Source organism: Pan troglodytes, chromosome 15 (assembly GCF_028858775.2).
Source record: "Pan troglodytes isolate AG18354 chromosome 15, NHGRI_mPanTro3-v2.0_pri, whole genome shotgun sequence".
NCBI lineage: Eukaryota > Metazoa > Chordata > Mammalia > Primates > Hominidae > Pan > Pan troglodytes.
Window position 1 is genome coordinate 72,704,038 of NC_072413.2, and position 25,871 is coordinate 72,729,908.

Sequence of the window (25,871 nt, forward strand, 5' to 3'; positions counted from 1 at the left end):
AAAGTGCTGGGATTACAGGCATGAGCCACTGCACCCAGTTCAAATTACTCTAAGTATATATTTATACTCCCATCAACAGTACATGTGAATTTCAATTTTTCCACAACCTCATTAGAACTTGGTATTGTCAGTGTGGTAGATACTGCCAGTTGTCCCAGGATCTACTTTCCCCTTCTTCCTTTAATAACAGATTTAATGAGTTTCACCTGGATTGCAGCTGGGCATGCCCAACCAAATCATAGACAAGATGATGTGGCTGAAAGTAATATGCATCACTTCTGGGTCATGACCTTAGGAAGCATGCTCCTTAGAAGGTATGCTACCCAAACTCAAGATCTTTTTGATGATGTTCTTTTTGCATTTGGTCTATACTTCCAAATTCCTTTTTATGTCCCTGTATTTGAACACATTTGCCTGACAATGAAGGCCCCTTCCCCAGGGTAGTGAATATTTATTGTTTTTGCTTGCCCACATCCACTCCTTCTTGCTAATAGTACCTAAATTATTTTTCTTGAAATGTTACATTTTCCTCAATATAGTAGTAGAATTTAGATCAGAGTGCCCAGCCCTTTCCCTATAGAAGCTGAAGGGGAGTACTGAAGGCTCCTTCTTTCAGAACCCTTCTCTCACCATCATCCCATATATCTAAGAAGGCATTGAGTGGCTTAGGGAGGAAAAAAAAAAGAGTTGAACCTTGTTTCTTCCAGCATCCAGAGCCTTGATGGTGGAAGGGAAGAAGCACAGCATGAATATTGCCAAGGTTATATATGACCAGGTTACTCTGAGTCTGGACACAACCATTCGAGAATCCTGGTGAAATGCCTGCCTAAGGGTAGACCCCATAGCAGTTAATCTGCATCTAGATCCTGTTGTTTCCAATTTCATAAGCTACAAGAGCTAGCAGAGGTTTTATTCCAGAGAATGGTATGTAAACCACCAGCCAGTCAGAATATGTCCTCAAACCACTAGCTAATAAAATGTCACGTCCTCTTAGAGGCCTCATTCAAATCACTCTAGTAACCCTAAGAATGAAATGTAACAAGTAAGAAATGCAGCTAGGTTATAAACCTAGTCTGAAGGAGACTCATGGTAGTTGACTTTGACAGAACTGACAATTGGCAGCTGACTTCTCTGGGGTCTCCCACACAAAACCTTCTGTGTATTTGTGCTTCAACTCATCTTTTAGACCATTCTGAATCAGAGCACTTTATATTTTTATTGTTCTTTACTTTTCATGTTCTGGATTGGTGAAATTAATCTCTGAAAAATGGGCTGGGTTGGTCTTTATAATGTGAAGTCAATGTTACTAAGCTGTCATTAGGAGAGCATTATACCAACAATGAGGCTTCCTTTAAAGAATTTTTTGGACTGGATGTGGTCATTCACACCTGTAATCCCAGCAATTTGGGAGGCCAAGGCAGGAGGATTCCTTGGAGCCAAGAGTTTGAGACCAGCCTGTGCAAATAGTGAGACCCTATGTCCACCAAAAAGTAAAAAGTTAAAAAATTAGCCAAGAATAGTGGCACATGCCTGTAGTTCCAGCTACTCTGGAGGCTAAGGCTGTGGGATCACTTGAGCCCAGGAGGTCAAGGCTGCAGTGGCTGTGATGGTGCCACTGTACTCCAGCCTGGGCAACAGAGTGAGCTCCGGTCTCTAAAAAAATTTAAAAAGGAGGTTGGGTGCAGTGACTCATGCTTATAATCTCAGCACTTTGGGAGACTGATCACCTGACCTCAGGAGTTCGTGACCAGCCTGGGTAACATGGTGAAACCCCGTCTCTACTATAAATGCAAAAATTGGCTGGATGCAGTGGCTCAAGCCTGTAATCCCAGCACTTTGGGAGGCCGAGGTGGGTGGATCACCTGAGGTCAGGAGTTCGAGACCAGCCCAGCCAACACTGTGAAACCCTGTCTGTACTAAAACTACAAAAATTAGCCAGGCGTGATGGTGCATGCCTGTAATCCCAGCTACTCGGGAGGCTGAGGCAGGAGAATCGCTTGAACCCGCGAGGCGGAGGTTGCAGTGAGCTGAGATTGTGCCACTGCACTCCAACTTGGGCAACAGAGTGGGACTCTTATAAACAAAACAAAACAAAAAGCAAAAATTAGCCACGCAAGGTGGCTCATGCTTGTAATCCCAGCTACTCGGGAGGCTGAGGCAAGAGAATTGCTTGAACCCGGGAGGCGGAGGTTGCAGTGAGCTGAGATTGTGCCACTGTACTCCAGCCTGGGCGACAGAGCAAGACATCTCAAAAAATAATAATAATAATTAATTAATTTTTAAAAAATTGCCTGGCACAGTGGCTCACACCTGTAATCCCAGCACCTTGGGAGGCCAAGGCCGGCGGATCACTTGAGGTCCGGAGTTTGAGACCAGCCTTGCCAACATGGTGAAACCCCATCTCTACTAAAAATACAAAAATTAGCTGGGCCTGGTGGTGCACACCTGTAATCCTAGCTACTCAGGAGACTGAGGCAGGAGAATCGCTTGAACCCAGGAGGCAGAGGCTGCAGTGAGCCGAGATTGCGCCACTGCACTCCAGCCTGGGCAACAGAACGAGACTCCGTCTCAAACAAAAAAAAAAACTTAAAAAAAGAACAAATTTTTTGGAGACAGGGATTCTGTATAACAAAAATGACTGCCAGGCGTGGTGGCTCATGCCTGTAATCCCAGCACTTTGGGAGGCCGAGGCGGGTGGATCACCTGAGGTAGGGAGTTCAAGACCAGCTTGACCAACATGGAGAAACCCCGTCTCTACTAAAAATACAAAATTAGCCGGGGTGGTGGCGCATGCCTGTAATCCTAGCAACTTGGGAGGCTGAGGCAGGAGAATCGCTTGAACTCGGGAGGTGGAGGTTGCGGTGAGCCGAGATCGCGCCATTGCACTCCAGCCTGGGCAAAAAGGGCAAAACTCCATCTCCAAAACAAAAAACAAAAAACAAAAATGACTATGATCTTTGAAAAATAATTGTGCAGGCTAGAAACTTTGAGTGGCTGAAGTATATGTTAGTTCCCCGAGAGTAAGATTCTAGGGGATAGGATCCCCATGGCATCTAGAACAATGCCTAACTTTATCTTGAAACAATGAGGGGAATGTGAAAGGGCCTGTTTAAACAGTGGTGCTGTCTCCCAACTAGGTGCTGAAAGACCCTTTGTGTTGAGGGCAGGGATCTGGTTAGAGGACCTGAGAGCCTTAAGCTATCAGGCCAAGTGGGAAAGGAAAAGGCAAAGAGAAGAGTTTCCACTCACCTCCACCTAATCTTACCTTTCTCTGTCTTCCACTACCATCACTTTTTTTTCTTTTTCCCACCTTTTTTTTTCCAAAACTTTTTTCTTTTTTTCTTGATACAGGGTCTCACTCTGTTGCCCAGGTTGGAGTGCAGTGGTGTAATCTCAGCTCACTGCAACCTCTGCCTCCTGGGCTCAAGCCATCCTCCCACCTCAGCCTCTGGAATAGCTGGAACTATAGGCATGCACCACTATGCCTGGCTAATTTTTGTATTTTTTGTAGAGACGGGGTTTTGCCATGTTGCCCAGGCTGGTCTTGAACTTGTGAGCTCAAGCAATTGGCCCATCTCGGCCTTCCAAAGTGCTGGGATAACAGGTGTGAGCCACTGCACCCAGCTTAAAATGTTTTTTAAAATTGTGACATACAGCACACAGACAGGAAAGCACAAGGGATAAATGTACAGCTCCATAAGTTTTAACAAAGAAAATATTTGTGAAATTACCACTTAGTTCAAGAAATCGGCTGGGCGCAGTGGCTCATGCCTGTAATTCCAACACTTTGGGAGGCCAAGGTGGGTGGATCATCTGAGGTCAGGAGTTCAAGACCAGCCTGGCCAACATGGTGAAACCCCATGTCTGCTAAAAATAAAAAAATTAGCTGGACATGGTAGTGGGCACCTGTAATCCCAGCTACTCAGGAGGTTGAGGCAGGAGAATCACTTGAACCCGGGAGGTGGAGGTTGCAGTGAGCCGAGAATGTGCCACTGTACTCCAGCCTGGGTGACAGTGCTAGACTGCATCTCAAAAAAAAAAAAAAGAAAGAAAGAAATAGAACATTGTCAGCACCCTAGAAACCCACTCATGTCTCTTGCCACCAGGCCTACTCTTTCCCTTCTTCCCAAAGGCAACTACTACCCTCACTTCTAACATTTTAATTTGTTTGCTTATTTTTGAAATATATGTAAAGTTAATTGTACAATAAATATTCTTCTGAACTACTATTGTTCAACATTTTCATGAAGGTACATTTATTAAATTATAGCATATGGGAAAATGCACAAATCATAAGTGGTACAGCTTGATGAATTTTTCACAAACTGAATGTATCTATGTAACTAGCATGCAGATCAAGAAATGGAGCATTATCAGAAGTCCCCTTTGTGCCTCCTTCTAGTCACTATCCCTCTCTCCCAAGAGTAGCTACTATCCTGAGTTCTAACAGTATAAATCAGTTTTATTATTTTACCTTATATACATGAAAATATACAGTATATACTCTTTTCTTCCTAGCTTTTCTTGCTCAATATTGTTTGTGAGGTTCATCTGCATTGTTGCACATAGTTGTAGATCACTCGTTCTCATTGCTGTTTTGTATTCCATTGTATAAATGTACCACAATTTGACGATTCATTCTAGTGTAGGTGGATATTTGGGTTGTTTTTTCCATTTTCAGCTATTACAAATACTGCCAGTATGGGCAGACATGGTGCCTTACACCTGTAACCCAGCACATTGGGAGGCCTAGGCAGGCAGATCGTCTGAGCTCAGAAGTTTGAGACTAGCCCGAGCAACATGCTGAAACTCTGCCTCCACAAAAAATACAAAAATTAGCTGTGCATGGTGCCGTGCACAGTAAGTAGTAGTCCTGGCTACTTGGGAGGATGAGGCGAGAGGGTCACTTGTGCCGGGGAGGTTGAGGCCACAGTGAGCTGTGATCGTGCTACTATTTGTTTGTATATAAATAGTATATTTGTGGCCAGATGCGGTGGCTCACGCCTGTAATCCCAGCACTGAGGAAGGCTGAGGTAGGCAGATCACGAGGTCAAGAGATGGAGACCATCCTGACCAACATGGTGAAACCCTGTCTCTGCTAAAAATACAAAAATTAGCCAGCCGTGGTGGCGTGTTCCCGTAATCCCAGCTACTCGGGAGGCTGAGGCAGAATTGCTTGAACTCAGGAGGCGGAGGTTGTAGTGAGCCGAGATCATGCCACTGCTCTCCAGCCTGGTGACAGAGGGAGACTCTGTCTCAAATAAATAAATAAATAAATAAATAAATAAATAAATAAATAAAAATAAATAAATAAATAGTATATTTGTACACTGTTAGAACTCAGGATAGTAGTGGGAGAATATAGTGACTAGAAGGGGCACAAAGGGGACTTCTGGCAATGCTTCCTTTCTTGATCTGGGTGCTAGTTAAATAGATGCATTCAGTTTGTGAAAAATTCATCAAGCTGTACCACTTATGATTTGTGCACCTTTTTTTTCTTGAGACAGAGTTTCACTCACACTGTCGCCCAGGCTGGAGAGCAGTGGCACGATCTCAGCTTACAGCTCACTGCAACCTCTGCCACTTGGGTTCAAGTGATTCTTTTGCGTCAGCCTCCCCAGTAGCTGGGATTACAAGTGTGTGCCACCATGCCTGGCTAATTTTTCTATTTTTAGTAGAGACAGGATTTCACCATTTTGACCAGGCTGGTTTCAAACTGCTGACCTCAAGTGATCCACCCACCTTGGCTTCCCAAAGTGCTGGGATTACAGGCATAAGCCACTGTGCCCAGCCTGTGCACTTTTTTATATGCTATGATTTAATAAATGTTTCTTCATGAAAATGTTGAACAATGTGATCACTCCAGCCTGGGTGACACGGTGAGATTCTGTCTCAAAAACAAAAACAAACAAATACTGCCTGTATAAACATTCTTAGTTATGTCTCCCGGTGAACATATCTATGCATTTCTTTTTTTTTTTTTTTTTTGAGACGGAGTCTCGCTCTGTCGCCAGGCTGGAGTGCAGTGGTGTGGTCTTGACTCACTGCAACCTCCACCTCCTGGGTTCAAGCGATTCTCCTGCCTCAGCCTCCCAAGCAGCTGAGATTACAGGCATGCACCACCATGCTCGGCTAATTTTTGTATTTTTAGTAGAGATGGGGTTTCACCATGTTGGCCAGGCTGGTCTTGAACTCCTGACCTGGTGATCTGCCCGCCTCGGCCTCCCAAAGTGCTGGGATTACAGGCGTGAGCCACTGCACCCGGACCACACCTATGCATTTCTGTTGGTTATATGCCTTAGAGTAAGATTCCTGGGTCACGGTCTGTTCAGATTTGGTAGATACTACCAGACAGTATTTCAGAGTAGTCATCCCAATTTACATTCCCACCAGCAGTGTATGAGAATTTCATTTGTTTCACAGCCTTGCCAACCTTCAATATTACATCTCTTATTTTAGCCATGTTGATGAGTTGTACATATACTGGTATCTCATTTTGGCTTTAGTTCACATAACCCTGGTTTCTATTGAGGTTGAATTCCTTTCACATGTATTGATAATTTAACTTTTATTTTATGTGAAATACCTTCACATCTCATTTTTCTCCTGTAAGTTGTCATTTTCAAATTGATTTGTGGGATTTCTCTACATTGTCTAAATGAATCCTTTGCAGGTTAAATGCGTCACAAATATTTCCTTGTACTCTGTAGTTTCTCAGTTTCTTTATGAAAGGTATCTATGTATAGATTATATATGTGCATGTTTATTTGTATATTGGCTTTATGCCCAGCAATCTTTTGATTCCCATAATTTACCTGTAGATTATTTTGGATTTTGAATGTACGCAATATAAGTAAACAATGACAATTTTGTTTCTTCCTCTCCAATACTTATTTCCTTCCTTCCTTCCTTTCTTCCCTCCCTCCTTCCTCTCTCCCTTCCTCCCTCCCTCCTTCCCTTTTCCTTTCTTTTTATATCCATTGCATCAGTAGGGCCTGCATTACAATGCTGATAAGATATTGTATTAGTTTCCTAAGGCTGCTGTAACAAAGCACCACAAACTGGGTGCCTTAAAACAACAGAAATGTATTCTTCACAGTTCTAGGGACTAGAAGTCTGAAATCATGGTATTGGCAGGGTCATGCTCCCTTTGAAACCTGTAGGGGAATTCTTTCCAGCTTCTTCTTAGCTTCTGGCGGTTTGCGGCCAATCTTGGGTTTTCCTTGTCTTGTAGCAGCATAATCCCAGAATCCCAGTCTCTGCCTTCATCATCACATAGTGTTCTCCCTCTGCCTCTGTGTCTTCACATGGCCATCTTATTTTAAGGACACCAGATACATTGGATTTGGGGCCCACTCTACTCTAACATGACCTGATCTTAACTAATTACATCTATAACTACCTGATTTCCAAATGAGGTCACATTCTGTAGTACTGGGTGTTAGAACTTCAACATATTCAACTCATAACAGATGTGATGATAGTGGACGTCTGTACTTGATCTTAGTGGCAAAACTTTCAACTTTTCACCATTATGTGTGGTGTCAGCCGGGTACGGTGGCTCACACCTGTAATCCTAGCACTTTGGGAGGCCGAAGCGGGTGGATAACTTGAGCCCAGGAGTTCAAGACAAGCCTGGCCAACATGGTGAAACCCCATGTGTGTATATATATATATATTTTTTTTCTTTGTTTTTGAGACAGAGTCTTGCTCTGTTGACCAGGCTGCAGTGCAGTGGCATGATCTCAGCTCACTGCAACCTCCGCCCCCCGGGTGCAAGCAATTCTCCTGCCTCAGCCTCCTGAGTAGCTGGGATTACAGGCATGCGCCACCACACCCAGCTAATTTTTGTATTTTTAGTAGAGATTGGGTTTCATCATGTCAGTCAGGCTGCTCTTGAACTCCTGACCTCAAGTGATCCGCCTGCCTTGGCCTCCCAAGGCTGGGGTTACAGGTGTGAGCCACCATGCCTGGCCTAAATTTATACATTTTTCAAAAGATAATGTCAGCCCAAAATATTAAAAACACAACTAACTAGGGTTTCTGGGTTGGGTTCCTGATCTGGGTGCCGATTTCACAAGTGTGATTGGCTTGTGAAAATTTACTATGCTGTCTACTTAAGACATGTGTTAAATAAAATTTATAGCAAGTCGTGGGTTTGGACTAACCGGCATTAGGCCCAACAGAACAAACCAAAATGGAGTTTATTGATGTTGCCATGCCAAAATTAAAATCTTTATCTGACCATTCAATAAACCAGGAGAGAGAGAAATAATAGCCAAGTCTGCAAACAGTCCATTTTTAGCCAGCATGATAAAGAAGTCCTCTCTGCTTTAACCTTATAAGAAAAGAAACTTTGAAACAAACAATCCACTTTTAGTTTTCTGTTTCTCTCTTTTTATTCTTTTTTGAGATGGAGTCTCGCTCTGTCACCCAGGCTGGAGTGCAGTGGCACGATCTCAGCTCACTCCAACCTCCGCCTCCTGGGTTCAAGTGATTCTCCTGCCTCAGCCTCCTGAGTAGCTGAGATTACAGGTGAGCACCACCACGCCTGGCTACTTTTTGTATTTTTAGTAGGCATGGGGTTTCACCATGTTGACCAGGCTGGTCTTGATCTCCTGACCTGGTGATCTGCCTGCCTCAGCCTCCCAAAGTGTTGGGATTACAGGAGTGAGCCACCGCGCCCTGCCTCTGCGTTTCTTTTCTGTCTATGAAATTATCCCGATTGTTCTGCTCATTGGAACACTGTTTCTGCTTTATAGAATGAGACGTTGCCCGATTCTAGAATAGCAGGTAAAAGTTAATTAAGATCTTTAAACTAAATTTGTTGTAATTTTGTGTTTTGACATGTAATTTTCTGTATATTCATTATACTTCAATAAAAAGTTAAAAGAAACATAACTAAATTTCTATTTGAAAACAGAAGCTCTTCCTTTTGAAGGATGCCTTGCTGCTCCACTTTCCATTCACATTCACCTCCTGAGAGAGGTGAAGATCTGGGTTGCTAAGATGGAAGAAAGGTCAATTATTTGCATGTTACTCAAGCGATGCACTGACACAATATTCTCACAGTTCTCCCTCCCCCCGCCCCCCCACACACACCCAAAAGAATTCAGTGTATTAGCTTTGCTTTTTAGTGATTCACTCAAGCTAAAGTAAGAGTTTATGTCTGGTATTACGTTGAGAGCTTTTGGAAGATTATCTTCCAGGTTGTCTTTAGACCATCTTTGTATCTGGTTTTTGCTCTCTTTGCTTTTGCTCTGAGATTCTGCAACACAGATTTATATGTGTTGAGACAGTCTAAAAAATTCCATTTCTCCCCTTCTACAATTCCTGCAGATGTTACTCACTATATGTCTGCAGGAATTGGTGTAATCTCACACTCTGCCTTGAAAGCACCTTTCCATTCTTCACAGCTTTGTTCCCAGTTGAATTTTTGGGTAGAATTGAGTTAGGTCTATTCATTTAATTTGGGAGAAACTGACATCTTTACAATTTTTCCTCTTTTCACCCAGGATCATGGTAAGCCTCTCCATTATTTGAAGTCTAATTTCATCCTACTTGGATATGCTTCTTTATGACTCTGTAGTTTTCTACATATAAGTCCTACATCTTTCTTGTTAGAGTTTTTCCTAGTTGCTTTATGTTTTTTTGTTGTTGTTGCGATTGTTGCTATTGCTATTGTGAATGGAACCTTCTTTTTTTTTTCATTCAAAAATGAACCCGTGGAGCGACAGGATCTCTACCACCTCTTTCGGCTGCGAGACTCTATGGTTTTTCAGTTCTATGAGAACATTCTACTGGAGCCTACATTATCTGAACCCAAAGGAAGATGGCAACCACGAGTCGCCAAGTAAAGGGCCGCTCTATCTCGCCTTTGTTCTCCTCTCGGTGGTTACTGCGCAGACGTAGTCGCCCAAGTCGCGTCCCCGCCTTCCCGGTCGCGGCTCGGGAGCGCCGGCGCACTGGCGCGCTCCGTTTACACGCTCCGGGGCCTGTAGGCGCCGCGAGTTCCGGCTGTCGCCGTCGCCGCCGCGGCTCCTGGAGGTCGGTTGCGACGAGTAACGGCGCCAGAACGAGCCCTGCGCCTTCTTTTTCGATATGTACCCGAATTGGGGCCGGTATGGCGGGAGCAGCCACTATCCGCCGCCACCGGTCCCACCGCCGCCGCCAGTGGCGCTTCCTGAGGCCTCGCCGGGGCCCGGGTACTCGAGCTCGACGACTCCCGCGGCCCCCTCCTCCTCGGGCTTCATGAGCTTCCGCGAACAGCACTTGGCGCAGCTCCAGCAGCTGCAGCAGATGCACCAGAAGCAAATGCAGTGCGTGCTTCAGCCCCACCACCTTCCTCCGCCTCCCCTGCCGCCCCCGCCAGTGATGCCGGGGGGCGGCTACGGAGACTGGCAGCCGCCACCGCCACCGATGCCCCCGCCACCCGGGCCGGCCCTCAGCTATCAGAAGCAGCAGCAGTACAAACACCAGATGCTCCACCACCAACGAGACGGGCCTCCTGGTTTGGTTCCAATGGAGCTGGAATCCCCCCCTGAATCTCCCCCTGTGCCGCCTGGGTCCTATATGCCCCCATCTCAGTCTTACATGCCCCCACCTCAGCCGCCACCCTCTTACTACCCCCCGACCTCATCTCAGCCCTACCTGCCTCCTACTCAGCCGTCCCCTTCGCAGTCCCCACCTTCCCAATCCTACCTGGCGCCCACCTCTTCTTACTCATCCTCCTCCTCTTCCTCGCAATCCTATTTGAGCCATTCCCAGTCCTACTTGCCCTCTTCTCAGGCATCTCCTTCCCGCCCCTCCCAGGGCCATTCTAAATCCCAACTACTAGCTCCACCACCACCGTCCGCCCCCCCTGGAAATAAGACAACTGTCCAGCAAGAGCCTTTGGAGAGTGGGGCCAAAAACAAGAGTACTGAACAGCAGCAAGCCGCCCCTGAGCCAGATCCCTCTACGATGACTCCACAGGTAAGAAAGCATCTGCCTGAACCTCATCTTTCACCTAGAGGGCCCTGAATGAGCAGGCCTCAGGGCTTTAACCAGTGGTTAGTCTAATTCCAACACACAATGACTAGCTAACACTCCAAAGGATTCCGTAAGAGTCAGAGGGCTGACAACTCAGCTTTTTAATTAGCTAGATGTGAATTACTAAAAAAACAGCGTTTGTAGATGTGTATGGATTACATACAGTGGTGGGGTGGCTCAAAAGTTACCTCTCAGATACATTCCTTGGTTTCTTTGACCATCCTCTTAGATTTTGTTGCTGTTGCAAATAGATTTTGTTGCAGAGGGTCTTGTTTTAAAATTGTATTTTAAACTAAAGTTTCCATTTGAGAGAAAGCATGAAAAAGAGGCCTCGCCAAGGGCTGACACTTGAATGTTTGTAAACTTTATGATCAGTTAGCTTCTTTTAAAAATATTACTTAGGGGCCAGGGATAGTTGTCAGCTTCCTGAATTAAGAGGTTTCAGAAAAAGGATGGAAATCTTGTCTTACCAGGAGCATCCTAATTATGCTTATAGGTACATATACAATACATAGATGAGTCCCGAGACCCTTTTGGGGATCGATTGGTCCATTTTAGGAATTGACCCAGACATCCTTTTCTCATATTATTTAAAGATTGTTTTAAGATAATGAGCAATTTTCTGCGTTTCATTGTCATTACCATTCACTCCAAAGAAACAGCCTTGGAATTTGGCCAACGTCAAAAAAGTTTGGTGATATTTTTTCATGAGCGAGTCAGCCATTCTTATTCCACAGAACAGACAAATTGACAGGGTAACAGTAATAAACGAGTTCCCCCTTGAGAGAGGGAAGGTCAAACTAAAGCAGAATAAATCAGTTGTTATGATTTCCTAAAGTAGACACTTTTTCAGCGATTACTAATTTACCTTAGATTCACTAAGGAAAAAAGAGAATCTTGTAATATAAACGCTCAGATTTACCTATAAAAGATTTCCAAAAGATAGGGATGCAGTATTATAATTTTACGGTGGTTTGGCATTAGAAATTAAGAACAGAAGCAAGTTGTTTTAAGAAATGATGCTTGGCACATCTTCTGGAGAAAACACTTGGGATGCTGAAATAAAGTAGTAGAATAATGATTCTGTTGGCTTACATCAAATTTGTACCATCTCACCAGTTTATTTTCCCCAGATTGCTCTATTATAGAGACAGACTTTCTGTCCTCTTTCCCACCCCACTCTGAAGTCTTTAGTGCTTTTGTTGTCAAACATTCTCAGAGTTAGTCTGAGCCAAAATAGGACATTTATATTCTCACTCTACTAGACTGTTTTTCTGACCTTACAGAGAGACAAATTAATTGTATTTTTGGCTTTTTTTGGGAGGAGTGTGTGTGTCAGATCAGGCCTTAATATGTATAGTTACCACGAACAGTGCTTTTACTTTTCTGCCTTTGTACCCTTTTCTGTAATGAACTCAGTGTCTTGAATATTCAGTGCCTGCAATTCTTTGGTGAGAGGCAGAGTGGTGGAAAATGAGACATGTGGTGCACATAGACCAGATCAAGAAGAGCCTTGAAGCCTGTGGCTTTCTTTCTTCTTTTTAGAATTCATCCTAACCTCCTCAACCCTCTGTTTCCCCTTAGAGTTGTATTGCTTTCAAGGCATATCTCAAATATCAAGGTTTCCATGACGCCCTGCTTGTGCTCACCCATCTGGTTTGGTTCTGTTCTTCAGATTGTAAGTCCCTTGCAGACAGGAATTATCTTACTTATCTTCTTATTACCGTAGCACCTAGGACAGTGCCTTGCAAATTGTAGGCTCTCCACAGATTTGTTGAATAAAATACGAGAGTTGTCATGTTCTAGACTTAGGATATGTTGGTTTATTAGATGATAAATATTTCTTCATGCCAGTACCAGTCTCTGGCAATCCTTCTACATATTTATTATTCTTTGATTCATATTTTGTTTTTGGAATGTGTCATTCAAAATTTCTTATCGTGAAATATTTTTAAAATACACAAAATAGAGAAAAAAGTATGATTCCCCATACATACCCATCATTGAGATTCAACAGCTATCAAGATTTTGCCATGTTTACTTCACCTAGGCCTTTTTTATTATTGTTGCATATGTATATATATTGAGACAGGGTCTTGCTCTGTCAGTCACCCAGGGTGGAGTGCAGTGGCATAGTCTCAGTTCACTGCAACCTCTGCCTCCCAGGCTCAAGCCATCCCAAGTAGCTGGGACTACAGGTGCATGCCACCATGCCTGGCTGTTTTTTTTTTTTTTTTTTTTTTGGTAGAGACGGGGTTTTGCTATGTTGCCCAGGCTGGTCTTGAACTCCTGAGCTCAAACAGTACACTGCCTTGACCTCTCAAAGTGCTGGGATTATGGGCATGAACCACCACACCTGGCCTCTGCTGAAATATTTTAAAGCAAATCTTAGATCTTATGTCATTTCATCCCTACATTCTTAGTCAAGTACCTCTATAAAACAAAACAAAACAAAACCAAGACCTTTTCTTTCTTTTTTTTTTTTTGAGATGGAGTCTCACACTGTTGCCCAGGCTGGAGTGCAGTGGCGCGATCTTGGCTCATTGCAACCTCTGCCTCCCGGGTTCAAGTGATTCTCCTGCCTCAGCCTCCTGAGTAGCTGGGATTACAGGTGCATGCCACCACGCCTGGCTAATTTTTGTATTTTTAGTAGAGACGGGGTTTCACCATGTTGGTCAGGCTGGTCTTGAACTCCTGACCTCGTGATCCAGCTGCCTTGGCCTCCCAAAGTGCTGGGATTACAGGCGTGAGCCACCATGCCCGGCCAAGACCCTTTCTTAGATAAACACACTGTTAACACCTAACAAAGTTAACAGTTTCTTGGTATCATCTAATACCTGATCCGTTCAGATTTCCTTTATTGTTTCATCATACTAATGGAACTAAAAATAATTCTTTGATACCATCCATGTTAAAATACCCCAAATTGACTCAACAGTGTTGTAGTTTTCTGTCCTCACAGTCTGTTCCCAAACAATGTTTTGTTGGTGTGTTCAAGTCAGAGTCCAAACAGAATATTGAAAAGATTCTTAGTATAGATCAGGGTTTCTCAGCTTCGGCACTATGGACATTTTGGGCAGGATGATTCTTTGTTGTGGAGGGGCTTGTCCTATGCATTGTAGGATGTTTAACAGCGTCCCTGACCTCTACCCATTAGATGCCAGTGGCAGCCCCCAGTCCGACAACCAAAAATGTGTCCACACATTGCCAAATATCCCCTGAAGACAAAATTACCCTCTGTTGAGAACCCTTGACCTAGGTCAGTCCCTCCTATTTTCTTTTTCTACCTCATGTCTTTGAACTTGATGAAAAATCTGTGTCAGTTTTCCTGTAGAATGTCTGACATTCTGCATTGTCTGCTTTTTCATGGTGTCACATTTGACTTGTTCCTCTGTCTTCCACATTTTTTTTTTTTTTGAATTAGAAGTTAACTCTGGAACCTTCATTTAAGTTCAGCTTTCTTTTGGCAAGTGTTGCATTCCTCATGGGACACCCGATGCCTGGTTGTCCCACTGTTAGTAATGCCATTGGTCCCTCTACTGTAAAGCTTTCTATCAATCTTGCATCTAATGTTTCAGTCTACTGGTTCATCAATTGAAGAAAGACCTTGCCTAAGTAAATTATTTCATTAGACAGAGGTTGCAACCTGGTGATTTTTTTTTTCTGCCATTTCTTCCACAGTTACTATATGGAGTTATGTAAAGAAAAACTTTTGCCACAGATACTTGATTGGAAATGCAGTTGGTATAGGAAGGACAAGATAAATACTTGATGTTTTTCCAGGTGTTTTCTAGTTTTTCGGGTAAAGCGTTGATGATTTAATGGAATGTGTTTTTTTGTTTGTTTGTTTCTGAGAGAGAGTCTCACTCTGTCGCTCAGGTTGGAGTGCAGTGGTGAAATCTCGGCTCACTGCAACCTCCACTTCCTGGGTTCAAACAATTCTGCCCTAGCCTCCCAAGTATATGGGATTACAGGTGCATGCTACCATGCCTGGCTAGTTTTTGTATTTTTAATAGAGATGGGGTTTCACCATGTTGGTCAGGCTGGTCTCGAACTCCTGACCTCAAGTGATCCACCTGCTTCGGCCTCCCAAAGTGCTGGGATTATAGGCGTGAGCCACTGCGCCCAGTCGGAATGTGTCTTTTTGAATAATTAATTTTTCTATGTGTTTAAAGGACTGATTTATTTAGTTAAAGCTGTTGGCTTTGATTAGTTTTTAGAGGTATCATTTATTTAATGTTTAAATACTTACTGACTAGCAACTATGTGCCAGGTACTATGAGTACTGTGCTTAATACTGGAGATGAAATGGTTAACAAGATAGACATGGGACCTGCCCTCATTGACTTCTTGTTTCAGTTGTGGGGGAAGGGAGAAGACATTTAGTAAGTAATTAAGAGGAGACCTACAGAGTGCTATGGGATTATAAAATATCACTAGATTATTCCCCAAGGAACTGGCAAAGGCAAGTTTTTTGTTTTTTGTTTTTTTTTAAGTTACCACTGTATTCACAGTACCTTGCATAGGATCTAGCGCATAGGAGGTGGAGAACAAATATATTTTAAATAATTGAATATAGCTGGGAGCGCTAACCTAATTAAAGAGGATTCCCTTTGTAAAGTGATATTTTTTATTTTTTATTTGTTTTTATTTTTTTGAGATGGAGTCTCGCTCTGTTGCCCAGGCTGGAGTGCAGTGGCGCGATCTCGGCTCACTGCAACCTCCGCCTTCCGGGTTTAAGCAATTCTCTGCCTCAGCCTCCCTAGTAACTGGGATTACAGGTGCCTGCCACCACGCCCGGCTAATTTTTTTGTATTTTTATCTTTTTTTTTTTTTTTTTTTTTTTTTTGGAGACGAAGTCTCACTCTTGTTGCCCAGGCTGGGGTGCAATGGCACGATCTCGGCTCACTGCAACCTCTGCCTCCCGGGTTCAAACAATTCTCCTGCCTCAGCCTGCCTCAGCTACTCCCAGGAGTAGCTGGGATTACAGGCGCCTGCCACCACGCTTGGCTAATTTTTGTATTTTTAGTAGAGACGAGGTTTCACCATGTTGGCTAGGCTGGTCTCGAACTCCTGACCCCAGGTGATCTGCCTGTCTCAGCCTCCCAAAGTGCTGGGGTTACAGGTGTGAGTCAGAGCGCCCGGCCATTTTTTTTTGTATTTTTAGTACAGAAGAGGTTTCACCATCTTGGCCAGGCTGGTCTTGAACTCCTGACCTCGTGATCCACCTGCTACGGCCTCCCAAAGTGCTGGGATTACAGGCGTAAGCCACCACGCCGGGCCTGTAAAGTGATATTTAAATGAACTCTAAAGAATAAGTAGGAGGACTGGGTGCTCACACCTGTAATCCCAGTTCTTTGGGCTCATTAGAGGCCGGGAGTTCAAGGCCAGCCTGGGCAACAAAGTGAGACCACCCCCCCACCCACAAAAAGTTTAAAAAACTAGCCAGGTGGCCGGGCGCAGTGGCTCACGCCTGTAATCCCAGCACTTTGGGAGGCCTAGGCGGGCAGATCACGAGGTCAGAAGATCAAGACCATCCTGGCTAACATGGTGAAACCCCATCTCTACTAAAAATACAAAAAATTAGCCGGGCGTGGTGGTGGGTGCCTGTAGTCCCAACTACTCGGGAAGCTGAGGCAGGAGAATGGTGTGAACCCGGGAGGTGGAGCTTGCAGTGAGCCGAGATCACGCCACTGCACTCCAGCCTGGGCGACAGAGTGAGACTCTGTCTCAAAAAAAAAAAAAACCTAGCCAGGCATGGTGTTGCATGCCTGTAGTTCTGGCTACTTGGGGGTGGCTGAGGTGGGAGGATTGTTTAAGCCCAGGAGTTCTCGTGCCACTGCACTCTAGCCTGGGCAGCAGAGTGAGACCTAAAAAAAAAAAAAAAAATGAGTAGGCCAGGTGCAGTGGCTCATGCCTGTAATCTCAGCACTTTGGGAGGCCGAGGCAGGCGGATCACTTGAGGTCAGGAGTTCAAGACCAGCCTGGCCAACATGGTGAAATTCTGTCTCTACTACAAATACAAAAAATTAGCTGGGTGTGGTGGTGCACGCTTTTAATCTCAGCTACTTGGGAGGCTGAGGTGGGAGGATCACTTGAACCCAGGAGGCAGAGGTTGCAGTGAGCCAAGACTGCCCCACTGCTCTCTAGCCTGGGCGACAGAGTGGGACTCCATCTCAGTTAAAAAAAAAAGAAAAAGAGTAGAAATTAACCAGAAGTTAGAATTCAAAGAATTAAGTTCAATAAGGCTCACTGAAAGCTCAGGGTGAGGATGGTAGGTATGAACTAGATCAGGGAAGGCCTGTAAGGACTTCATTCTAACGGCAGTTGGAAGCCATTGAAGGATTTTACATAGGTGAATGTGACAGATTGGCATTTTTGAAAGCTCACTCTGCTTGCAGTATGGAGAGCAGAATTAAAAGGAGCAAGAGTGATTTAGAGAGAATAGTTATTGAAGTAATCCAGGCAAGAGATAATAGTGGTTTAGACTTTGATGGTATTAGTTGAGATGGAGAGAAGTGGGAAGAGTGGAGAAATATTTAGCCGCTAGAATTCACTTTGAGGTTGAGTAGTTATGGAGAGGGAGGCATCAAGAATGATTCTTAGGTTTCTGGGCTGGGCTGTAGGGTGGATGGTGGTCAAATTTACTAAAACAGAAAAACCTAAAGGAGGAGGAGGAAGAACATTTCTGGGGGTGAGGAGAAAATGATGAGTTAGGTTTCAGACATACTGAGTTTGGGGTTCTTGAGACATAGATTCCAAATGGAGATGTCCACTTGGAAGTTAGATATAGCTCTGGAGTCTAGATGTAAGATCTGGGAGACAAAGATTTATAAGTCATCAGCATAAAAATGGTATTTGAAGACACAGAAATAGATGAAGCCTCTCAAGGAATGTGTGTAGAGTAAGAACTGAGGTTAAAGGACATTAAGCCTAGCTCCACAAATAGCAGTATCTAAGGGAACCAATGAAAGAATGGCCAAATAGGTATTCATATTAGGTTGGTGCAAAAGTAATTGCAGTTTTTGCTATTACTTTTAATGGCAAAACCACAGTTACTTTGGCACCAGTGTGATAGGTGGAAAATCAAGATAGTGGATAGTGCGGTGCCACGAAAGTCAAGGAACAGACTCTAGGAGGAGGGAGTCGTCAGCTGTGTGAAGTACTGCTGAGACGTCAAGCAAGATAAAGACTGCGAGTTATCTTTTGCACCTACTGACATGTAGATTATTGTTGACCTTGGCAGGAGCAGTTTCATAGTGACTGAAGCCATATTGCATTGATTTGAGGAGTGATGGAAGGTGAGGAAATGGGGATGGTGAGTATAGACAACTCTTTCAAGAAGTTTGACTGAAGGAGAGAGAGAATGAGGGAAGGAGCTGGAGGAATAGATGAAGTAAATGAGCATTTAAAAAAAAAATAAGTGGGGACTAAGCTTATCTGGTGACCCTGATTCTTACAGTAGAACGTGAATCTCAAAAATATTTAAGCCTATTTTAAATAAATTTCTAAAATGGAAAGCCAATTCATTATTTTACCAGGTGTCCTCCCTGCCCCCTGCTTTAGAATATAAGACATAGAACATTGTGTTATAGGCATTTATGATAACCTGGATAGGGAAGGTAATCTTCTAAAATTAATCTTTAAAACATTACACACAAACACTCACCTCCTTTATATTTCTCCACTTGGAAAATCATTTAGTATCTAGTTCATTACTAGCAGCAGTTGTCAGTAAGTGCTTCCTGAGTAAATTAAAATCAACATCTTTTTTTTTTTTTTTCAGAGAGATGGGATCTTGCCATGTTGCCCAGGCTGGTCTGAATTCCTGGGCTCAAGCAATATTCGTGCCTCGGCAGCATCTTTCTTAATAACAGTATTTGTGACAAATAGTTCTATAGTCTTAATTTTTTTTTTTTTTTTTGAGATGGAGTCTCGCTCTCACCCAGGCTGAAGTGCAGTGGCGCGAGGATCTGGGCTCACTGCAACCTCTGCCTCCCAGGTTCAAGCGATTCTCCTGCCTCAGCCTCCCGAGTAGCTGGGATTACAGGCATGTGCCACCACGCCCAGCTAATTTTTGTATTTTTAGTAGAGACAGGGTTTCACCATGTTGGTCAGGCTGGTCTCGAACTCCTCACCTTGTGATCCGCCCGCCTTGGCCTCCCAAAGTCCTGGGATTACAGATGTGAGCCACCGCACCCAGCCAATAGTTCTACATTCTTTATGTTTGAAATCCCTTCATTCAATCTCGTTTTAAATGTGACCTATACTATGATTTCCCTCTACCTATAAAACAACATCCCATATGAAATGGAGTTATCTGATATGATGGGACATTCAGAAGAGCTGGCATCATTAGCAAGTTCAGGCATTTTTTTTCTTTCTAAAATAGGGATAATCACACTTCTCTTAGGGTCAGTAAGGACATTTGTGAGTGATATCATTATTGTTTATTTGCAGAGCTTCAAAAATATGCTGAAGCCTATCCTAGGATTGAATTAGATCTGGTTACTACTTATAGGGTTCATATTAAATAGAAATTGACCTACAAGGCGGCCGGGCATGGTGGCTCACGCCTGTAATCCCAGCACTTTGGGAGGCTGAGGCAGGCGGATCACAAGGTCAGGAGATCGAGACCATCCTGGCTAACACGGTGAAACCCCGTCTCTACTAAAAAATACAAAGAATTAGCCGGGCGTGGTTGCGGGCGCCTGTAGTCCCAACTACTCAGCAGGCTGAGGCAGGAGAATGGCGTGAACTCGGGAGGCGGAGCTTGCAGTGAGCCGAGATCGCGCCACTGCACTCCAGCCTGGGTGACAGAGCGAGACTCCATCTCAAGAAAAAAAAAAAAAAAAAAGAAAGAAATTGACCTACAAGGCATATTGTCAGTGAATCAACAAGTACTTCAGCCCTTAACAAGTTCTTAACCCTGGTCTGGATCTAAGACAAAGCATGAGAATAGGTGATAAAGAAGAAGCTGATAAAAAATCTGGACCTGTACAGTTTTCACCCTGTACAGTCTTCATATCTGTAGCATTGGCTTAGTTTGTGAAAGATAGTTTGCATCTTTGTATCTTTTAATAATGCTTTCATAGCAACTTTAAAAAAGGAAACTTTTAACTTCTACTTGAAAGAGAATGTACTAATTTTTTTAAAACTGAAGGATAAGTCTGTTGATGTTTTCAGTATTAAAATAATGGAAGGAAGTGTTTTAATGCTACATTATTATTATTGACTTTCATGGTCAGTGTGCTGTTTTCTTTTTTTTTTTTTGAGACAGAGTCTTTCTCTGTTGCCCAGGCTGGAGTGCAATGGCACGATCTCGGCTCACTGCAACCTCCGCCTCCCAGGTTCAGGGGATTCTCCTGCCTCACCCTCCGGAGTAGCTGAGATTATAGGTGCGTGCCACCACACCCTACTAATTTTTGTATTTTTAGTAGAGGCAAGGTTTCACCGTGTTGGCCAGGCTGGTCTCGAACTCCTGACCTCAGGTGACCTGCCCGCCTAGACCTCCCAAAGTACTGGGATTACAGGCATGAGCCACTGTGCCTGGCCAAGTGTGCTGTTTTCTTACGTTGAATAGTAAAAGTACAGATACTCTTTGACTTACAGTGGGGTTACATCTCAATAAACCCATTGTAAGTTGAGGATAATGTAAGTTGAACATTTAATACACCTAGCCTACTGAATACCATAGTTTAGGCTAGCTATTAAATGTGCTCAGAAAGTTTACATTAGGCAAAGTCATCTGGCCACACAGTACACAGTAGAGTATTGGTTTTTTTCTTGTTTTGTTTTGTTTTCTTTGAGATGGAGTCAGTGAGTGGTGCGATCTTGGCTCACTGCAACCTCCACCTCCTGGGTTCAAGCGAGTCTCCCGTCTCAGCCTCCCAAGTAGCTGGGATTACAGGCACCCGCCACCATGGCCCAGCTAATTTTTTTGTATTTTTTTTGTTTTGAGACGGAGTCTCGCTCTGTGGCCCAGGCTGGAGTGCAGTGGCGTGATCTCGGCTCACTGCAACCTCCGCCTCCCGGGTTCATGCCATTCTCCTGCTTCAGCCTCCCAAGTAGCTGGGACTACAGGTGCCTGCCACCATGCCAGGTTAATTTTTTTATATTTTTAGTAGAGATGGGGTTTCACCGTTGTTAGCCAGGATGGTCTTGATCTTCTGACCTCATGATCTACCTGCCTCAGCCTCCCAGAGTGCTGGGATTACAGGCGTGAGCCACTGCGCTCCGCCTTTTTTTTTTTTGTATTTTTGTAGAGACGGGGTTTCACCATGTTGGCCAGGCTGGTCTTGAACTCCTGACCTTAGGTGATCCGCCCACCTTGGCCTCCCAAAGTGCTGGGATTACAGGTGTGAGCCACTGCACCTGGCCGAGGATTGATTGTTTGCCCTCATGATGTGTGGCTGACTAGGAGCCTAGGGCTCGCTGCTGCTGTCCAGCATCACAAGAGAGTATCATACTGAATATTTTGAGCCTGGGAAAAGATCAAAATTCATGGTATGGTTTCCAGTGAATACATATCACTTTCACACCATCATAAAGTCGAAAAATCATAAGTTGAACCATTGTTAAGTCAGGGACCATCTGTAATTATATGCTGGGAGCTGATGATTATATGTATAATAGTTAAAAACAAAAAACCCAGTCATGGGTTAAACGTCAAGATAGAGTTTATGAGATGGAATTTATTCTTCCCAATAGATTGGAACAAGTTTCAGGTAATAGTAATGAGTGACTGAGAGGGAAGGGCTTCAGTTGATCAATAACCATTTATTGACATCCTACTGTGTGCTCTAGCACTATGCTTGACTACCAGATAGGATATAAAAAGAGGGGAAGGCAGCTGTCCCCTAAGAAAAATTACATTCTTTGAGTGAAAAGTAGGTAACAAATCAGTATGTTTGGTAAGAAAAAGGTATGTATTATGTATATTTAATGCATCTGTTTGCATATGGAAAATTAGGGGAGGTTATACTATAAAATATTAACAGTGTAGGAAATCCTAGTTATCCGGAGATAATTGGATTAGAAAATAGGCAAGTAAAGTGAATTCATTTAACACAGGAGCCAAAAGTTTATTGTAAAACATAAAACATTTGATTGGGACCCAGTCTGGAAAAACAAAGCTCAAAGTGATAAGGATAAGCAGATTTTATATTTGATGGAATTGTTATAAATGAAATCATAGCCAAGTTTTAGAATGAACAAAGAATAAACTATAGATTGGGTTTCTTTGCTGTAATTTTTGTGGGAAAATTATATAACAACATTATAGATCATCTTTTATTTCATTTTTTGACATGTTGAAAAAATATTTTAGGGATTTATCGATTTTTATACGGACTGTTTTTCAACCTTTGGTATTCAGGCCATTCTCTTTTATAGTTTTTACTGTAAAGTACTGTTTGGTTGTTAACTGGTAGGACTTCTACCAGATCCTCAGCTGCCAGTAATAAGTTCCAATGTTCTCCAACATCACTTTCTTGAAATACTACATCCATACAATTGTAGTAGAATCATGTGCTTTTGTTAGTTATATAAGTATACAGGGCAGTTCATCAGTGAATATTTTAGTGTTATGATAACTTTTGGTTTTCTTTATGCAACCTTGTAACCATGGGAAATTATATAATACTAGGATAATGACACTCCTGTAGGTTTTTTCTAAGTGGTGAGATTTCTTTTATTGATTTTAATTAATTAGTTATTACTTACCTGTGTAGTCAGTTTTCTTTATTTGAGATTTTTAAACTCACCACAGACACTGAATTAGTGAATACTGAACCAGTGCTCCTCGGGGAAATACAGGGTTAGGTTCCTGTGAGTCTCTTGTCACATTTTTATCAACTGATGAACACATAGCCTTGTTTATGTGTGTTTCTGTTTAAAGAACCTTATTTAGTACATATTGTTGATTTATTAACATTGTACTCATGGCCAACGGCACTGTAGCACTTGTCTGAACAAAGCTTACCTAACACAGATATTTTCTCTGTGAGACATAAGACCGCTTTCTTGCTCTTGGGACACTAAACAGCACCTCAGCTCTATGCCTGGGGGCCATTTTAAACAGTGAAATCAACAAAAAAGCACAAAAGTTTGAAAAATGTGTCACTAAATAGACTGAAAAGGACACTTATTTATAGTATAGAGCTGGAACAAGAAGGCAGAGCATCACCTTGCGCTTCATCTCGGCTGGGAATGCACACATGAGTCAGGGGACTCATGTTTTTCACTGCTGTCCACATGTTTGTGAATGACTGGGAAAGCTCAGTGAGTATGGATTTTGGGTTTAGAAATAAATTTTAGGTCGGGTGTGGTGGCTCATGCCTGTAATCCCAGCACTTTGGGAGGCCAAGGTGGATCACTTGAGTCCAGGAGTTTGAAACCAGCCTGGGCAACATGGTGAAACTTGTCTCTACAAAAAATACAAAAATTATCCAGATGGTGGCACATACCTGTGGTCCCAGTTACTCGGGAGGTTGAAGCGGGAATATCATTTGAGCACAGAAGGCGGAGGTGGCAGTGAGCTGAAACTGCACCACTACACTCCAGCCTGGGTGACAGAGGGAGATGACCCTGTCTCAAAAAAAGAAAAAAAAAATTTAGCAAGTAGGCAAATTTGCAAATACAGAATCCAAGAATAATGAGGATTGGCTCTATTTTCTAATATTTCCATACTAAGCTTATTGTTGTAATTTTTAAATGAAAGCACAAAATAAGCTTTCAGAAAATTAAAGTACAGCATAATTTGGAAGATAAAGCTAAGGCTTTTAAAATAAATAGAAAGCATTTTAAAACACAGTATATTGGCCAGGTGCGGTGGCTCACACCTGTAATCCCAGCACTTTGGGAGAGGCTCATGGATCACCTGAGTTCAGGGGTTCGAGACCAGCCTGGCCAACATGGTGAAACCCCATCTCTACTAAAAATAAAAAAATTTAGCTGGGCTTGGTGGTGGGTGCCTGTAATCCCAGCTACTCGGGAAGCTGAGGCAGGAGAATCACTTGAACCTGGGAGTTAGAGGTTGCAGTGAGCCGAGATCACACCACTGCACTCCAGCCTGGGTGACAGAGCAAGACTGCATCTCAAAAAAAAAAAATAAAACACAGCATATTCTCTTATATGTGTGTACATCTGAGTATGGGTAGACTAATGCTACAACAGGTGTTTCAAAGGGGGAGGAGGCTGGGTGCAGTGGTTCACACCTGTAATCCCAGCACTTTGGGAGGCTGAGGTAAGAGAATTGCTTGAGCCCAGGAGTTTGAGACCAGCCTGGGCAACACAGTAAGACCTTGTGTCTATAAAACATAAAAAAATTAGCTGGGCGTGATGGTGCATGCCTATGAACCCAGCTGCTCAGGAGGCTGAGGTGGGAGGATTGCTTGAGCCTGGGAGGTCGAGGCTTCAGTGAGCCATGTTCAGGCCATTGTACTCCATCCTGGGTGAGAGAGTGAGATGCAGTCTCAAAAAAAAAAAAAGAAAAGAAAAGAAAAGAGGGAGGAGCGCTAGAGGAGAAAGAGAGAAGGCAGAGAAGAGAGGTAGGACTGTTGCGTTATATTCATTAATTACAAGACCCCTGTCAATAAATCTGAACAAACTGAAGCCAGGTTAAAAATAAGTAGCTGTGAATACTGAAGAGATTTACCCTGATCATTTATCAAAAAGATGGCTCTTACCTCCAAAAGCATGTGTTTTATTAGAGTACAGAAGCATGTTGAATTAATATGTATGGTTTTATTTAAATGTATAAATTTGGGGGAGGAACTGAAATTTTTCTGTAGCCTGTGTTTAAGATCTTGTTAACTTATTTGTCTTCCTTAGTCTGGCTTTGCCTTTTCTTACATATAGACACATGAACACAGACATAAAGATAGGTCCTTGTTAACACCAAGTTGCAGAGATACATGATTGTCAATCAAAATTCTCAAAAATTGTTTCTGTTGTAGGAACAGCAGCAGTATTGGTATCGACAGCACTTGCTTAGTTTGCAACAGAGGACAAAAGTTCATTTGCCAGGACACAAAAAGGGTCCTGTGGTAGCAAAGGATACACCAGAGCCGGTAAAAGAAGAAGTTACAGTACCTGCCACCAGTCAAGTTCCAGAATCTCCTTCTTCTGAGGAGCCCCCATTGCCACCTCCAAATGAGGAAGTGCCACCTCCTCTCCCACCTGAGGAACCCCAGGTAACCATATAATTAATTGTTTGTGTTTATTAAATTATTTAGCTTTTTTCTGATTCATTTAGTATACTTTTATCATAAATGGATATATATTTTTGTTTTTTTAGGTACCTATAAAGTTGCATTTGTGAAATAATCAGATGTCTGTTGTATCAGGTTTATTTGTTTGTTTGTTTATTTATTTTGAGACAGGGTCTCAAAATAAATTTATTTTGAGACAGGGTCTCGCTCTGTTTACCAGGCTGGTGCGATCTTGGCTTACTGCAACTTCTGCCTCCTAGGTTCAGGCAATTCTCCTGCCTCAGCCTCCTGAGTAGCTGGGATGACAGGCATGCACCACCATGACCGGCTAATTTTTGTATTTTTTAGTAGAGATGGGGTTTCACCATGTTGGCCAGGCTGGTTTCGAACTCCTGACCTCAAGTGATCCACCTGCTTCGGCCTCCCAAAGTGCTTGGATTACAGGCATGAGCCACCACGCCTGGCCTGTTGTATCAGGTTTAGAAAAGGAAATTTTTCCTAGTTTGAGTGAAGAGTTGGATACTCTTCTGAATTGAGTGCCTCTAAGCACTAAAGGAAGATGCCAGCATATGTTCATAGTGACAGCACAGGGCAATAGTTGAGTGCTTGAGCTTTTAGAGTCAAGCT

At 43.2% G+C, this 25,871-nt stretch overlaps 1 protein-coding gene across 5 annotated transcripts in view; it reads left to right on the forward strand.

Annotated features, from left to right (window-relative positions):
- The first annotated feature begins 9,714 nt into the window (after positions 1-9,714).
- The window catches only part of YLPM1 (YLP motif containing 1), a 73,004-nt gene continuing 56,847 nt past the window's right edge, over positions 9,715-25,871 (forward strand). For all 5 annotated transcript variants that reach the window (XR_010151222.1, XM_510067.8, XM_063793716.1 and 2 more), the window contains exons 1-2: positions 9,715-10,974; positions 24,990-25,226. Coding sequence is in view for 4 of the 5 variants with exons in the window: in XM_510067.8 (XP_510067.2) it covers positions 10,102-10,974; positions 24,990-25,226 (1,110 nt within the window). In the remaining variant the exon portion in view is untranslated. The remainder of the gene's footprint in view (positions 10,975-24,989; positions 25,227-25,871) is intronic.